Here is a 16,916-nt window from a genome sequence, read left to right on the forward strand (position 1 = left end):
AAAACCTCAGATTAGCCACTGTCAGTTATTTTTAACAAAAGGTTAAAATGTTCCCGTGGATAATTGATGCTTCACCATTGTGTAGAATAATAAACAGTTAGTGTGTGTATGCGTGTGTATGCACACACTGAATTGGAATCCTTAATTGAAGCAAGGAAGTAAAAAAACAGATGTGGTACATGACACATTGAGAGTGGATGTTTACATGGCCGTTGTCATGGAGCAAGAACCTTTCTGGTAAATTCAGCTCTTTGTAGACTGAGCAGCAATGATTTCCCCCACCCCCAGGAACTGGAATGAAGTCTGCTCTTCCCTCCCTTGGATTATTTTAGGGGTTCTTTGGTTCTTTTTGAGCCTGACCCACCTGCATTTAGCTGAAAAGTGAAAAGCATCTGATTTTTCACAAGAGATGGGCTGCAACAAAGCTTTGCTGCTGGTGCAACACTTGGATCCTGGTTTTGCTTCCTGACATGACTTTGCCTTGCTTTGGCTTTGTGACAGCACATTGCCATCATTTTGCATTGGCTACGTGATGATTCCTGAAGCCTACCCAGAGATGAGATACATGGATGTGTGGTGGATCCTACCCCAATTCTCATATCTTCTGTGTTGTAAGTAGATGTGTTTGTGTGTGGCCCCAAGTAGGAAGGGCAAGTGATGCCCTGATAAATAGGTCAAACATTTTGTTCTTGTCTACATTCTCTTCCCCCCTGCAAAAAAAAAACATGTTCTAAAGGGTGCAGGGTAGAAGGCTGTTTGTTGCCTGTAAACTGGGGCATATAGTTGGGGGTATTTCAGCCCAGTCCTATGGTTGCTACAACATGGACATCACTCTTCTCTTCCAAAAAGCTCACATGGTTCATCTGTTGATGGGACAGTTATTGAGATTAAACCAGTTGTGAAAATCTCCCTTTCTGATACAAATGCTCTGACCCTATTTTAGCATCTCTGCAATTCCCAATAAAACTAAACATCTCCCAGTCTCTACCTTGACTTAGGAAATGCTGACCCATCACAGAGGCCAAAACTTTCACTCTGCCCATTCCCCAGCTCAGTAAATCTGCCTTCTACCTCTCTCTCTCTCTCTCTCTCTCTCTCTCTCTCTCTCTCGTCTCCCACCCACATACCCACCCACCCACACCCTGCCACCAGGGCAGATATATTATAAAACTATTGCAATTTAGGTTTCAGGGTGCCTAATCCTGGTTGGGCCCCAGAATCAACTTTAGTCCACACTGCTTAGACATTTTTGGTCTAATAGACCCAATTAGAGTCACACAACTCAAATTGATTAATTTTTGTTGTCTGTATTTCAACAATCTCAGAGTTTGAGAGTCAGTAGCACAGATGCTATAAAGGTTGTTGTAAACAACCCCATTGAAGGAGGCCCCATAACAGTTCAAGCTTCAGGGCCCCCAAAATTTAGGTCCACCATTGCCCACACCCCACCTTGTACCGAACATTTGCCTTGGTCCTTTACCACTCCTTGCAACACAGTCTCCCAGAGACTTAACACAGACTCATCACTCACCCAACAATCTTGTGATTTCTCTCAAAGTTACTCCTTGTTTATCTGCCATGTTAAGTTGTTCTCCATCCAATGGGTAGGAGGAAAGGTCATTGTGAAACTGTGTCTTGAATAAATCCCAGCCTAAAAGGCCAACAGTTGCTTTGAGGATGCAGATATGCATCAATTAAGTATCCCTTCTCAAAAAGAAACTGCTTGCAAGTCCTTATTTACTGTGTGGATGTCACTATCATATCTTTAGCTAGTAGCAAAGTGCAACCCAGATGGAGCTTGGCAACAGTATGTAGCAACACCATCACTTACTAATGCTGTAAGAGACTAGTGCTTTAGGGAAAGAAGAGAAGCTGGTGAAGGGCGGAGGAGTAGGAAGGGGGAGAGTTCTGTTCCAGCAATTCATTCTTTATAATAGGTTTATAACCATGAGCAATGACAAGCCAAGTCAGACTGATTAGTATCTTATCTCTGTAAGCTTCCTTTGCATGATAATCATTAAGATTTTTCTAATCCAGAAGAATAAGAAGCTATTAGTCAAGCAGTTGTCTCTGATAAGGGGGGGGGCTAAGTCTTGTCCCTCAATGAGGTCAGAGGCACAGCTTTGAAGGACTGGTCATGAAATGTGGGCTCTAGCTTCAGTGGTCCCTCAAGCTAAGTTTCCCCATTGGGCCTCTTTCACCTAGAAGAGGCAAGAAGTGCAGAGTGAAAACTCTGGTCTCATTGGACGCTTTATGATGCCACTGGGACATTTGCCAATGGAGGGGGAGGGCTTCGCCTTGTCATTCCCTGAACCAATCTGTAGCATTTCCAGTCAGTCCCTTTTGAAACCCCCAAGAGCCTCTGCCAATGAAAGGAGACAATACTAAGCTAGAGGAACCAATGGTCTTACGTGGTATAAGACACCTTTCTATCTTGCTATGAGTTCCTCCATTGAGTAAGGGTTGTAGGTCAGTGACAGAGGATCAGCATTGTGTGCAGAAATTCCCTGATTCAATTCCTGGCATCTCCATATAGGGCTCCTATCTGAAACCCTGGAGAGACACTGCCAGTCCGTGTAGACAACACTGAGCTAGATGGACCAATGGTTTTGACCCAGTATAAGGCACTCCCTAAGCTGTTCCTATTATTACTGCATTCTGGAGGCATCTCTGGGATCACATGTAGTCTGATTTTAACTTCTAGTGACACTGTTCCTTCTAGATGAGCCGCTGAGATGCCCTGACTCAGCATGGGATCAGATGGGGTTTATATCTCATGGGTGTCATTGCCATCATACCCATAAAGAAGACTCTGTAAAAGAAGCTTGGTTGGGGGAAATGTTATATTCATTTAAAATATAACAAACTGGATCTGTTTTTGTTTGTTTGTTTGTTTAAAAAAATTGGAAAATTTAATAAATATCTTAAAAAAAAAAAATATAACAAACTGGAGGATCTGCAAACAATAAATCAACATGTTTACCGAATCAAAATATAGTGCAGACAAGGATGTCCTTTGGTAGGAAAAACCAACTTCCTCCCCACAACAGGGCATGTTTACAGGCACACCCTGTAGTCCCATTGTAAAGGGTTGGAAAGAATTCTTCCTCCTTTCTATGAGAACCTTGAGAATGTGAACTCGACGAGTGAATATGGTGATTGTTGGTAAGGAAAAACTACCTGGCCTTCGTGTATTGGGATGGGGGGAATCAATTTCTTTTTGATGGTGCTGACTGGTGAGGTTCCCTTGGCCCCCTGATGGCTCTTTTGCTGGATAAACAGAAGCGGTTCTTTGTGTGAGTGTGAGTATCAAAGGTAATGTTTGATGTGAATAGAAGCCATGTTGGGAATGGCTGTGAAAGGCAAGACGACATGGCACAGTTTTAATGAAATTGTTTTCAACAGCTGCACTTGTCTGAGCCTAAGAGTCAATGTTAAAAGATAAGTTATGTCACTTTGTAGCTATTAGGCTTAGCCCTGATGGAATCAAATGTAGTTTGTTGCAATGCACGGAACACCCCTTCCTGAAAAAGCTAGCAGCTCTGTTTTGATGAGCATTCTCAAGAAAGTCCTGGGCTTCAGCAGGTTATAAATCAGGGTGGTCAGTTACTGGCCATTTTTTAGTTGATTAAAGGTGGGTGTGGATTTCTCCCACACCTGCAAGACTAGTGGATCCCAATGTGTGGGACATCAATAATGAAGAAAGCTAGTTCTCATGGCAGAGAATTCACAAATCATACCAAATAGTTCACACACACACACACACACCAATTAAAATGAAAGAACATGTGCAATTTCTTGAAACAAATCTTTTCTAAAGTCAGATACATTCCAACTAACAAGTCTTCTTCAGAATGCAGAGTACCAATATGAACATATTTTCAGAAGGCATAATTATTTTTTATGATGTCCTGCAACAAAAAATATATTTTTAAATGGATTTTAATGTGTATTCAATTTTGTCCATGTCATTACATATAAAGGGGATTTATTTATTTATTTATTTATTTTGCATACCACCCTTCATCCGAAGATCTCAGGGCAGTTCACAGCATATAAATTCAAAAATAAAATATACTAACAAAATAAAAACACAAGTTACATAATAAAAACAAGAACAAAAACAAGAACAAAAACAAAACAAAAAGCCCCTAAATATGCTAGTATTATTTTTTATAAAATTATCATTTTAAAGTTGTTTTATGTATGTAATAGATTCATATTTAACTCATAAGCTACCTTTTCTTTTTCTTTTGTATCCATCCATCCATCCCCAAAAAGGATATTGTAGAACTAGCAAAGATTCAGAAAAGTGGTTCCAAGGGGTTGCAGCAACTCCCCTATGGGGAAAAGTTAGGGTTCAGGCGTATGCAATTTTTGCCCCAACTTTTAGTGTGAACTTAAGTTGAGGAGATAGCAACAGAAGTTAGAGTGCTGCTGCTACCCACAAATATTTCACTGTATATTTCCTTGGGTGCTCTCTGCTGTATTTTTGATCTACTAGTGGTTACCATGGTCACCATATGCTAACTGTTTCAGACTATATTGATGTTTAAGAGAATTCCTTAACTAAGTGCTATCTGTTCTGCTCTAAAATGTGGAATGTTTAACTGTATTTTTTGGGGGGGTTGTATTTAATTTGTGATATTTTAGGAAGCTTGGAGATTTTCTTTGAACTACGAAGTGGTGTAAAAATTGCCTAAATAAATCAATTACCAGTGACTGCTGTGTGGAGTGTTGACACCACTAGCAAGAAAAAGACTTTTGATAGAGAGAGACAGAGAGCGTAACAAACTATGGAGAAACCTGTCAATAGCTACTAGTCATTCTGACTATGCTCTACTTCCACAGTTGAAAGCAGTGGTTGTTTCTAACTACCATAGAATCATGGAATTGTAGAGCTGGAAGGGACCACCATCTGGTCTACCCCCTGAAATTCAAGAATCTTTGGCTCATCTTGGGCCTCAAACCCACAACCCTGGGATTAAGAGTCTCATGCTCTGCCAGCTAAACTATCCAGCCTCCAGTTGCTGGAGACCACAGGAGTGGAGAGTGTTCTTGTGTTCAGGTTCTGCTTGAGGGTTTCCCATAGGTATCTGGTTGGCCACTGTGAGAACTGGGTGCTGGACTAAAGGGGCAACCAGCCTGATCCAGCATAAGGCTCTTCTTATGTTCTTATTTCCATTGTTCACCTACATCAGTACGACCCTCTGAAACCTGTAACATTTTGCCTACTGTAACAATCCTCCACCCCATTTTGGGTGCCCCCGTGAAATATGCTCAGAGTCGAGAGTGGATTTCATGCTCTTTATTCAGCTCATAGTGGTGAGGAGGAATGAAAGTTCCCCCAAAGTATCTGCTTTATATACATTATTTACACAATGGGCTGCATGTGATTGGCTAATTCCAGAATTCTCCTGTAGGCCAATCAGGTTGTGGATTCACTTCCATCTGGAGCTGGATTGGGTGGCTCCTGCAGACCAATCATACTGCTGCATTGTTCTAGGACCAATCATACTGCTGCATTCTGAATCCTATTTTTCTAGGACCAATCAGATTGCTGCATTTTGGATCCTATTCAACTCAGTACATAACACCCCACCAAGCTAAAAGTTCAGCTCAGACATATTGTACCTGAAACAAATAAAGAAGGGACACATAAGAAAGCTGGGGAGAAGGGAAAATGGGGCCAAATTGAAAGAGAGGAATGCTTATGATGTACCATTCCTTTGTATTTACTAAGACATTTATTTGTGTGCTTCTCCCAATTCGGTACACTTTAAGTTTCTGCAGAGCTGTGAAAATGCAGGTTTATCTACTCAGGGCTTCTGTTGCTACAGGTCTTTAAATATCTTTATTTTTTCCCCTCCTGTTTCGAAAGAGAAGGAAAATATTGCAGACCAGGCTCCGATTATTACTCACTTTCATTTTGCTTTGCTACATAAACGATGAATCATGTACTATCGCCAAAACAAGCAAGCACTTTGGAAATAATGCTCTGGTATCGCTTACGCCGCAGGTGGTGAGAGACAAAGGCTTTCATTTTGGGTGATGCTTCTTAAGATAAATCTCTTACCCTTTGGAATAAATAGTGTTCCCATTCATTTCGTGCAATTTTTAAAGAATGCTTCCCACTGAGTGCCAGCTAATGTTTCTCTGGCTGGTTTGAGTAGTAATGGAAGAGTCAGGCATGAGCAATTCTTCAGGGAGAGCGAGGAGAAATTATTTCACCCACATGATGCCACTGTGAAGCATCACTAATGGCAGCACTCTCAATTGCACATGAATGGATTAGTCAATTTCATCTTCTCCCAGGTTCTTATTTGCCAATCTTAATTTCAGATCACCATACCAGTTTGCATCAAAATTAGTCAGCGTTTTAATGTGCATTTCTATAAATATATACATTTTGTGTGCAATTTTGTCCAATGTACACATTTTTACAAGCCATTTTCCCATATATAATGTATTTTGCATATTATTTTCACAAATGTTTGCAGTTCTGTGCATATTTTTGCCTAACAAGACTTTTAAAAATGGAAAATTTTACCACAACTTCTGTAGAAGTGTTGATTTTGAAGGCTAGTTGCATTGCATTTCACTGTTGATGCAGAATGTGTGAATTATGTATTGTATTAAAATACAAATTGAACCAACACCCCCTGCCATTCCTCCTGTCAATGTACATGGTGATGATCCATGGTTGTATCACTAGTTGCACAAAGACACACAGGCAAGAATGATGTTTTACCAGGCATGGATGCAAGAAAACAGAAGATATCCCTTGCCTCTATGGACATTGAGTACTACCTTAGTTTCATTTTTGGATGAGGTCTATGCGGTTAAGTTCAAAGCTTCAGGGGGAAATGAGTTTTGCAGAGGGGTATGAAAGATGTTGAAAGCCCCCTTCCCAATTTATATAACGGGACGCAGGGCCATATAATTGGTCTTGCATCCAGCATCATGTGCCTACCCACTTTCATCCTCCAATGTCTGTGCATTAAGCATTGATGTCTGAAGAAGGAGAGCCTACAAATAACACATGATCTGGAACCTTGCACAATCAGGGTTTCATGTTTTATGGAGAAACATGGTGTAGGCCCCCCTAACAGCTTGGAACCAGTTTACTTCTGAGATCACCTTACCCCATCTTTGCCTACTTGACTGCTTCAACTGCTTTACTCTGCAGACATGACACTCACTGAACATTATATGTAAATAACCATATGAGTGTATGGCTCAACTATTTGTGTACACAGATTGCACACTCATTGAATGTAATGTGCAAATATTCCTCAACGGTTGAGTAATCGAATGATGCGCATTAATTATCTCTCTAATACGGTGATCTTGAAAGTGACTTAAACTGCAGACCAAAGTTTATGGGAGAGGATTTAAAAAGAAACCCAATGCCTGCCCTAGTGTAAATTATCTGGCAAACAAAACTCAGTTGATTTTTGTTCTCAGAAAGCTTGGGAAGCATATTGAAAGCTACAAAAAGCTATAGTTTTCTGCAGTGTAGTTTGCAGGTATTGTTCAGGTATGCCTGTCCTTACATTTTGGTGATAGGCTGCAGGTGCTAGACTGTGAGGTTCTGGTTCCTTCTGCTGATCTAGTTTTAATTTTCTTTTAAGGGAAGGTAGATGTAAAATATATAAATAATGAAGAAGAAGAAAATGAGATGATGGGCTCCAGTTTGTTTGCTATGAACCAGTTGCTTCTGCTTTTGCAGCATATCCAGCATAATTGCAAGTAAGACTTTCAAAATAAAGTGGAATTGATATCCATAAATTTGGAATAGAGGAAGCTGCCTTATACTGAATTGGACCATCTAGGCCAAGGATGCTGGTTGCTAGGGTATGGGACACTGTGGAGGCCCCCCTTTTTTTGAAGGGGCCAGAGCCCCTCAATGTTCAGAGGACTCCCCACATGACATCAGGACATTTCACAGAGTTGCACATGGGCCCCCTCATTCCTCCAGAGAAGGTGGCACCTCTGATATCGGCCAATATCGTTCACAATGCCTGGCAGCTGCCATGAGATTGATGGGATGTAGGAGGCCTTCCCAGCACTTAGGGGAGAGACTAGGGATTTAAGCTAGTGCTTCTGCCTACAAACCCATGTTTTCTACTGCTGAGCTACACCCCTTCCCCAAGTTTGCTATGCACCACAGCCTTAATCCTTAGGGAGTTGAATCAAAGGGCAAATATCCACTGCTACAAACACAAATCAGTGTTAAAGTGTTCTAACTGTCAGGGACATAGAGTCTTTGAGAATGTTAAGGTTTTATTTTTGCTTGCTTGCTTGAATATTCATTGGAAGCTCTAAAGAAGATTCAGGGTGGTGAAAGCTAAACTTTGCAGTATGTCAGACAAAGTTTCTGACCACCGCATCCTTAGCTCATGGCTGACAGTAGCCCATATTTCAAGTCCTTTCCATGAATTTCTGAACAATGATCAGAAAACAAACTACAATGTTTGCGTATCAGCTGTCTGGTCCTGGAGAATTGACCTGTATTTTATTTCAATGTATCTGTATGTTGTTGCTGCTTTTGTCATGTTTTGTTTTGTTTTTTAATGATTATTTGGGTCAGACGTGGGAAGACTTAGAATTCCCTTTTCTTTTGAGGTTTTTCAGCTCCATGGGAGAGCTGTGATTAAATTTGTAGTACACATTATGTCAACTGGCAGACAAAAACACACCACACACACACACACTGTAGAATACATATATAAAAAGTTTCTTGAAGGACCTGACGCTGAACATAATGCCAACAGACTGGTAAAGGAGCAACAGGATGAATGAAATATAGCTTGCTTTTCATTGGAAGATGCTTGGCACAGACTCTGTTCTCCTCATGCTGAGTTTTGGAGCCTATTCTGAGCCATACGGCATATTAAACATAATAAAGATGTTCACTTGGCAGAGGCAGCATGACTAGGGGTATCAGAAGAGCCATACAAAATATATCAATAAATAAATAACTTTGCACAGAAATAAAAGTTTGAATATATACACATCAGAGTGTTTTATGGAAGTGAAAAATGAGTGGGTGGAGTGATATGATGGGTGTTGAAATGGTTGAGCGATTTTGTTTTTGGGATTGTGGTTTTGTGATTCATAGTTGTTTTACTTAGTGCATTGTTCTAGAGGCATTTATCTAATTGTATTACTTCAACTGTATTACTTAAAATGTGGGATTATCATGATGATTAGTAATTGTAGGGAGAAAAAAACAGTGGTTCTGAAGATGAACTGTGCATTGTAGCCCTTACATTATTTCCTTTCCATTGGGATTTATAATCTCACTTAGAGGTTTTGATTGAAATATGACATGGTATATAAATTAACTTAACAGATAGATTGAGTCATCTGGATATGACTGGTAGATTTTTAAAAATATTTATTTTCATTGGGGATAATGATGGGAATTGGTAAGATGATATATTCATTATATTTAATCTTCTAAAGACCCATGTATGTGGGTTAACAACAAAGGGAAAATGGCTAGGTGCCTGGATTCAAAACCAGTAGTAGAGTATTGAGTCCCATCATTAGGCAGGTTCATGAAGCATATAAATAGGCTATTGAACCTTATTTATTCCATTCAGCTGTGTGAAGCAGCTTGACCCCCTTTTACCGCTTTTTCAACTAATGCAATGCAATTTTAAAATGTTATACTTACAGTTTCTAGGTCTCAGGCATGCATTTTCCTTATGCAACAGCAATGAAATAATACAAGTAAAATTCTATAGTTGTTAACTGAAGCAAAGTAGCTTCAGATATGTGGGCTGAAGCTGGGAGCCAGCAGCAGCTCACTGGCATAATATGTCAAGGGTGCACAGACATTTTCACTATACACCAATGTAACGGTGCCCAGGGCCTCTGCTGTACTAGCCAGGAGGCCAAATATTTCTCTCTAGTGGCAGAACTGAGAAGTATTTTTTCCCCCAGGAAGCTGTGCTTTGCTGCCTCTGCATCACCCTGAATGGTAAATTGGTCCTCTGCACTGTGTGTGTATATATATGTATATAATGGGTGTCCATTTATATTTTTTATTTGCATTATTGATTGTTTCCAGAATAATATCAGTTCAATAAAAAAAGACACTGAATTACAAGGTGTGGAGAAATAGCAAGTCCCACTTTATCTAATCAATATCTCCTCATCTCCCTGAATAGCGAATTTCCCTCACGGGCATTACATTTCCAGCATGCCATTGTTAAGGCTTGTCAAATTACAAAAAAGGAATTAATTGCATTGTCTTACTTAAATGTGTGTATTGTTGCTATTTTGACATTTAAATGATTGCTGGTGATACAGACTTCCATTGCTGATGGGAGAAGATGCTGATGGCTGTTTGAAAGCCTCATGGAAAGTCTTCCTTCTCAATCTAGGCAAAAACAGCAGGGGGAGCAAAAGATTGGTTCTTATTCTTCCAGAAAAGTACTTGTGCATAACACTCCAATTGCATGACTGCTACATAGCTTCTATGCTGCTGCCAATCTTTCAGTCTCTCAAGGGGCATATGAATGGCGTCCCCAAACTGACAGCTGAATTCCTCCACAGAACCAATGCATGTAGAGATCTTTCTCTGTCACTCTCTCTGTCACTCTTTCTCTCTGCCAGGAGTGGCTAATATGGTACCCTCCAGAAGTTTTTGGATCATATCTCCCATCATCCCTGACAATTCCTGTTGGGGCTGATGGAAGTTGCAGTTCCCATGATCTAGAGGGCACCAGGTTGAGGAATGGCAGAAAGCAAGTCTTGTTCTTTTATTTCAATAAATGCCCTGAGCTCATAACTTCTGCATTAAAAATATATATGGTGCATTTGCATCTAATGAAACAGAGAGCTTCACAGATCAGCAGCCTATTAGAGATGGATCTCAATTCCATAAATATGAAAAGCTTTCCATAAGAAAAAGCCCATGCTGAACATAATCACAGTGGTCTACACAATAACAATTATGGCACTGTTGAAGTGTGGAAATTCATATATTCAGGGAGGCGCTTTGATAGTCAAACCAATCATCCTACAGTAATTTCCATCAAACAAACAGAATTGGTTCTTAATATGAAACAAAATTATTACCCAGCACTGTGTTGTTAGCCTTAAGGATTTTAGATGCCCAGGCCAAGCCCGGGATGATTACTATATCATTATTAACTGAAAACATTTTGTTCTTGCCTGCTGTTTCTCACATTATAAACCTGGGGTAACTGCTCCCAAAGTAGATGCTTATATTTCAAGTTTGTTTAACTCTGCTTCTGATTATATTTTGGTGAATAAATTTCACTCTGGACAAATACTAGAAAATAGTTCACTTCTTTTTGTCCTAGAGTGTCAAGAGGGCTCATTTGGGAATCCTGTAAACCATTAGGGTGACCACCTATGCATCACTCAAACAGAGGACAAACAAGGGGATAAATTTGCATACATTTTGCATATGCTAATAGATGCAACTTGAGAAAAAAATATTATAATTTAAATATAAATACTGAGCCTACTCATTCTACCATTTAGGTGCCAACTGTTGATGGGTAATTTCAAGGCCCCTATACTCAATTCTTAGGATCCTTTATCTTTAAACCGGACTTGCACTCGACCACCCTTCAAATATAGGACTTTTTCAGATAGCAGATTGTCCTCTGTAAAGTCTGAAATGTACCCACCCTATATAAGATTGCCCCATCTCTCCAAAAGGATATTGTAGTCCTGGAAAAAGGTATAGAACCAATCATCCTGCAAAGAAAAGTGAATGACATCTGGGTTGTTTTCTTCATTTAGGGAAATAAAGACGGCTATAGGTGGTGGTGAGCATGAGGCTAGAAGTTTATCAAATGATATATATAATGTGGCATGTATAGCAATGCAGGAATTGATATTATTTAGCAAAATGAGTGCTGTTGGGAAACTTGCTTCTCACTGAAATTAAGGAGCAAGGTGGAAATTAGAAGAAATCTGTGTGGATAAACTTGACATTGAGATTTTCAGAAAATTCTACCCTTTTGTGCAAAGAGTTGTTCAGATCCTGAAAAAAGTCCACAGTCACTTTGACTCCCACAGCCATCCTGCATGAATTACCATGAAGCTGTTAGGACTTAGCTACCTCGGTGCTCAGAACTGAAGCCCTCACTGTCATAGCCCTTTTGACAGATACACATAAACTTGTGAATTCAGATTGGATTTTAGTGCCAAAAGATCCCTCAAAATTTGGCCCTGCCCCCCCCCCCATTTTGCTCACTGACACCAGGTACAATAAACCAACCAAGTATTGTATACCCATTAGGTCACTGCAGTGCATTAAAAGCCTTTCCTTCAAGGAAGAATGCTGCTACGAATTAACCTGGAGCAGGGCTTTTAACTGTGGCTGCCCCTTTTCTGCGGAATAGCTGTCCTGTTGAGATAGCTGTGCTTCCCAGAAACAAATGAAGTCATTTTGGTTCTAACAAGCTTTCCCTGCGAACAGGACTCTGACAGGGTGATATTGTGCAGGGGTCCTGCTTGAGAGTTCCCACAGGCAACTGTGAAAACAGAATGTTGGACTGAAGGAGCCTTTTGCAGATCCAGCAGGATCTCCTTATATCCTTATGTTCCTATTGTTTTAAATTTATCTGCTTTTATTTTTTGAGTAGTTTTGAACTGTGTCTTTGCTGTTTTATTACATTCAGTATATAGCCTTGAGATATGTGTGGAAGGATTAATAATAATAATAATAATAGATATTTAATGGACACTTATGCTCTTGTTTCTATCTCTTTCCCCCCCTTTTGCCTCTCTCTAGTGGTATTTGATGATTGTCAAGGAAATCACAAATTGAACTTTGAAGTTTCAAACCCAGGCTTCAAGGTGGAACCAAATGGGGTTTTAGTTGCACTGAGAAATTTATCGGACACTGGCAGAGCCTTATTCATTCATGCCCGGTCAGCTCAGGCTGAAGATACAGCAGAAGTATTGCTTGTCGACAGAAAAGAGAAACAAGGTTCTTTAAAGGTAAGACTAAAACAAATGTAAATCAAAAGTTTTCCTGCTGCTAGGGCAGATTACTCGGGACTAGCAGTTAAATGGGGATGTCCTTTAGCCATTTTAACAGAGAATAGTCACTTCAGCTTGATGTTATTTTCCAAAGACTGTTAATAATATTTTATGCTCTGCATTGTGAAAGGACATTTGAAAGGAAAACAGTATAGTTCACATTGCATCCAAGCAATATGAACTCAGAAGTGTTACAGTAGAGCGGACCCTTGAAAATCAAATAATTGATTTTGGTGTCTGTCTGTAATGTGTTGAATGCTTCACTGATTTGAGAGGCTGTTTTTTTCATTTTTTTACTAATTGTGTTTTTATACGTTGTAACCCGTCCTGCGAGAAACAACAATAATTGCTAGATCACATGCATTTTTCTGAACTACGTAGTCATGAATCTTGTCAAAGGCATCAATCCAGGTCCACACTCCATACTTAACTACTCCAAAGCGGTCTGACTGAATGCATTGAGATTGCCCCAGCGGGTATGTCATTTGGGAATATTCCATGCTTGTGTTGCTTTCAGTTTATCCCTTTCAGGACAGACAAAAGGAACTACTATTCAAAGAATATATACTCAAGCCATGCCATTTGCTTCCTTGAGATGCTGTGATAGTCATTGACCTAGATGGTTTTTTAAAAAGAAAAAAGAAATAGACAATCCCTGGCTACTAGTCATGATGGCTATAGAGGCCTTGTTGCTTGTTGCTGGGGAACAAGAGTAGGGAAGGGTCATTGTCATCATGTCCTGCTGCTCTTTCCAGAGGCAGCTGGTTGCCCATGTCAGGAAACAGGGTTCTGGAATAGATCAACCTTTGGTCTGATCCAGCCGGGCTCTTCTTATGTCCTTTCATATCCAACTCCTTTCATATTTTGCAATTTCAATCTAAATCCAGCCTTGGCATACAATGAAGGAGGTGGCAGAGAATCGAGGTCCTTTTGCAAACTGATCGAAATGTTTACAGCACATGCAACCACATAACAAAGGAATATCTGAGATAGCCTTCATTTCTGCACCATGGCATTTAGCAAAGAGGCAGTCACGACAATGACTTACAAGACAATTACGCCAGGTACCTTTTTTTACAGACCTATAATTTAGGACGACAAAGAAGCCATAATGAGGAGGTTATAAAGGATGACTGATCCATTGTCTCTCTCCACTATTTAGCTCATCAGGCAGGCAGCAGTTTCATCACATTTCCTGCAGGCTTGGTAGTTTGACTTAAATCTTCCGTTTAAGAGAAATGTTGGCTGGGAAGAGAAGGCTAAGGCAACTTTTCAAATCATTTTCTCTGCCCAATGTGTTTTGATCTCAACTTTGATCTGTAGAGTGTCTTGTGCAGATTGTGTGGGCAGATGTGTGTTTTCTCTTTTGTTATGTGTGAACCTCCTTTGAGGCTATACAGGGGTTGGAATGAATGGATCACTCTTTCCAGTGCATGGCAGTTTCACATGTTCTGTTTCCCACATTAATAAGTGCCATGTTTGATCAGGCCAATGGCCCATCTAGTCTAGCATCCTGTTCTTACAGTGGCCCAACAGATGCTTGTGGGGAACCCACAAGCTACACCTGAGTCCAAAGGCACTCTGATCTCCTGCGGTTTCTATTAACTGGTATACGAAAGCCTAATGCCTCTGGCCATGTGATATGCAGTGGTATATCCCCATTGGGATGGTGGGACGGAAAGCAGAGAGCTCAACAGTAGATGAAGCTACAGCCAATGAGAGACAGTGCCAAATAATTATAGTTTTGTCCTCATCCTCCTCCCTGCTGAAAACTGAGACTAAGGAGGAGGAGGAATCTTACAGGCAGTACCACCTCCAGGAATGAATGTAAGAAAGAAGGCAGGCAGGTGGGGGCTGGCTGAAGGCAAACTGAGGTTGTTGAGGCAGTGCCCCATTTACTCTAATGGCCCATTTTTATGTGTCTATCTGGAAATTCGTATTTAAGTACATATAAAACCATTGCCATAATATTGTTTTCAGTTATCTGCATAGAGTTTGTCTCCATTTCACATCTAAGGCCCTCTTATCTATTCAGGTATAGTGGGTGGGCTCAAGAAACAGGGTCTTTTCAGTTGTGGTGCCAATGCGCTCAAAAGTTCTCCTCAGAGAGGCCTATATGGCCCATTTCCTGACTTAAAAAGGGAGCCAATGAACCAATGTAGGGGTTTGTAGTGGGGTTTTTGGGGGGAGGGTGTTGTTTGTTTTTGTTTTGCTGCTACTGAGTTTGCTGCTAAGTTGCTACTGCTCTAACTGCTGATTTCTTATTGCTACTGTTTTTATTATTGCTGATATTGTCACTATTGCTATTGTTGGTTCTTTTATTGTATTGCAAGCATTATGATTAATTTTGCTTTCTATGATTCACTGATTTGAGTTTTCTAGTGGAAGACAAATGATGCCTAGGCATCAGGCAAAAATGTTTTTCTATAACCAGGCCCTTGCACTGATTAAACAATCTATGGTCTTTTAAGGAAAGTATGGCAGAAATCCTGCACCCTACCCATGAGAATTTCACCCAAATGTTATCTCCCATGTGATCATTTTCAAATGCAATTCATTTTCTCATTAACTGATGGAGATTGGTTTGCGGGGGGGGGGGGACATGACAGAAAAAATTCCCCTAATTTTAAGACAGATGTCTCCACTTGCTGGCACTCTAGCTTGTACATCTACAGAGTGTTTTCTCTCTGGGCTAAAAGCTTTGCCAGACACACATTCTCGATATGGTCTGTTCCCAGCCTCTCAAACTTCAATCCGGTGTGATTTTACAAGAAGCTTGGCTGCTTTTATTTATGCTTTGTAGCCAGAGCATGTCAGCCGGCAAACAGTGCCACGTCTCCATCTGTGGGCAAGATGAATCTTGGCTAAGAATAGCTCTGCTTGGAACCTTAGCTTGTTAGTAAAATTGTGTAGGGTTAAGAATAGGCATATGCTGGTTTGCTGCTTAGCGTTTCAATCTGCAGATGTAGCAGAACCTCATTTAACGAGAGCGTAAGTACGCTTTAAAACCTTTCCCCACTGACTGTGACTCTTGCTCCTGTTTGGAATGCTGTAGCTGACACCTGTGAAATCCTGTTGTTAAATTGCCCTATTTGCGGGAAACCTGACACATCTGGGAATGACTGATGGCTCAACGGTCTCTTAATACTTGGGCTGCCATCTGGGGGAAACTTTGCTCTGGAGAACAACACATCAAATGGTCCTAAGGCACATGATGCAGGTTTTTTTGGTTGAAGCTAAGTGGACTTGATCCTGACAATTGTTTGCATGGCAGATTATTTGGAAACCATGGACACAATTGGGTGCAGAGTTAAGCACATGAGCAGTACAATTCCATCTTTAAATTGGCAGCGTGTGACGCCACTACAGATCAACCACTACTGATATAATGTGCTTTATGTGGGTCTTGTATCTGATCTGGATCTGGAACTGTTATATTGCCATGGTAAATATAATGCTTGACTCTTGAGCATCTTGGCAGACTGTAAAAGTGGTGTGCAGTGGCCAGACCACTCACAGGAGTAGATGGCTGTCATCAAGCTACCCCTCTGCTGAGAGATCTTCACAGGTTGCCAGTTAACGTCCAGCCAGGTTGTAGGTTCTTGTGTTAATTCTCAAGGCCCTAAACAACTGGCCCCAAAGAACCTCAAGGACCACCTAGTTACTTACGCTCCACCTAGATCACTGAGATCCTCTGATGGAGCACTTCTGCTGGTTTTCCACACCCCTAAGGTTTGGTTGGCCTTTCCTAGGGACTGAGCCTTTAGTGTAGCTGGCCCAGCCCTGTGTAATTCTCTGCCAGTAGGTATCATCCCTGTTTTACCCCAACAGCAACCATGCTTGAGAGAGAGTGTTCACAACTGATCTAACTATAGGAA

The 16,916-nt window shown here is 40.6% G+C and overlaps 1 protein-coding gene across 1 annotated transcript in view; it reads left to right on the forward strand.

Annotated features, from left to right (window-relative positions):
• Positions 1–16,916, forward strand: part of CDH13 (cadherin 13) — a 589,050-nt gene that overhangs the window by 203,153 nt on the left and 368,981 nt on the right. Inside the window, exon 3 of the mRNA XM_053400135.1 lies at positions 12,788–12,996. Within this exon, the coding sequence (XP_053256110.1) occupies positions 12,788–12,996 (209 nt within the window). The remainder of the gene's footprint in view (positions 1–12,787; positions 12,997–16,916) is intronic.

The sequence above is a fragment of the Podarcis raffonei genome, chromosome 8 (genome assembly GCF_027172205.1).
Source record: "Podarcis raffonei isolate rPodRaf1 chromosome 8, rPodRaf1.pri, whole genome shotgun sequence".
NCBI classification, from domain to species: Eukaryota; Metazoa; Chordata; class Lepidosauria; order Squamata; family Lacertidae; genus Podarcis; species Podarcis raffonei.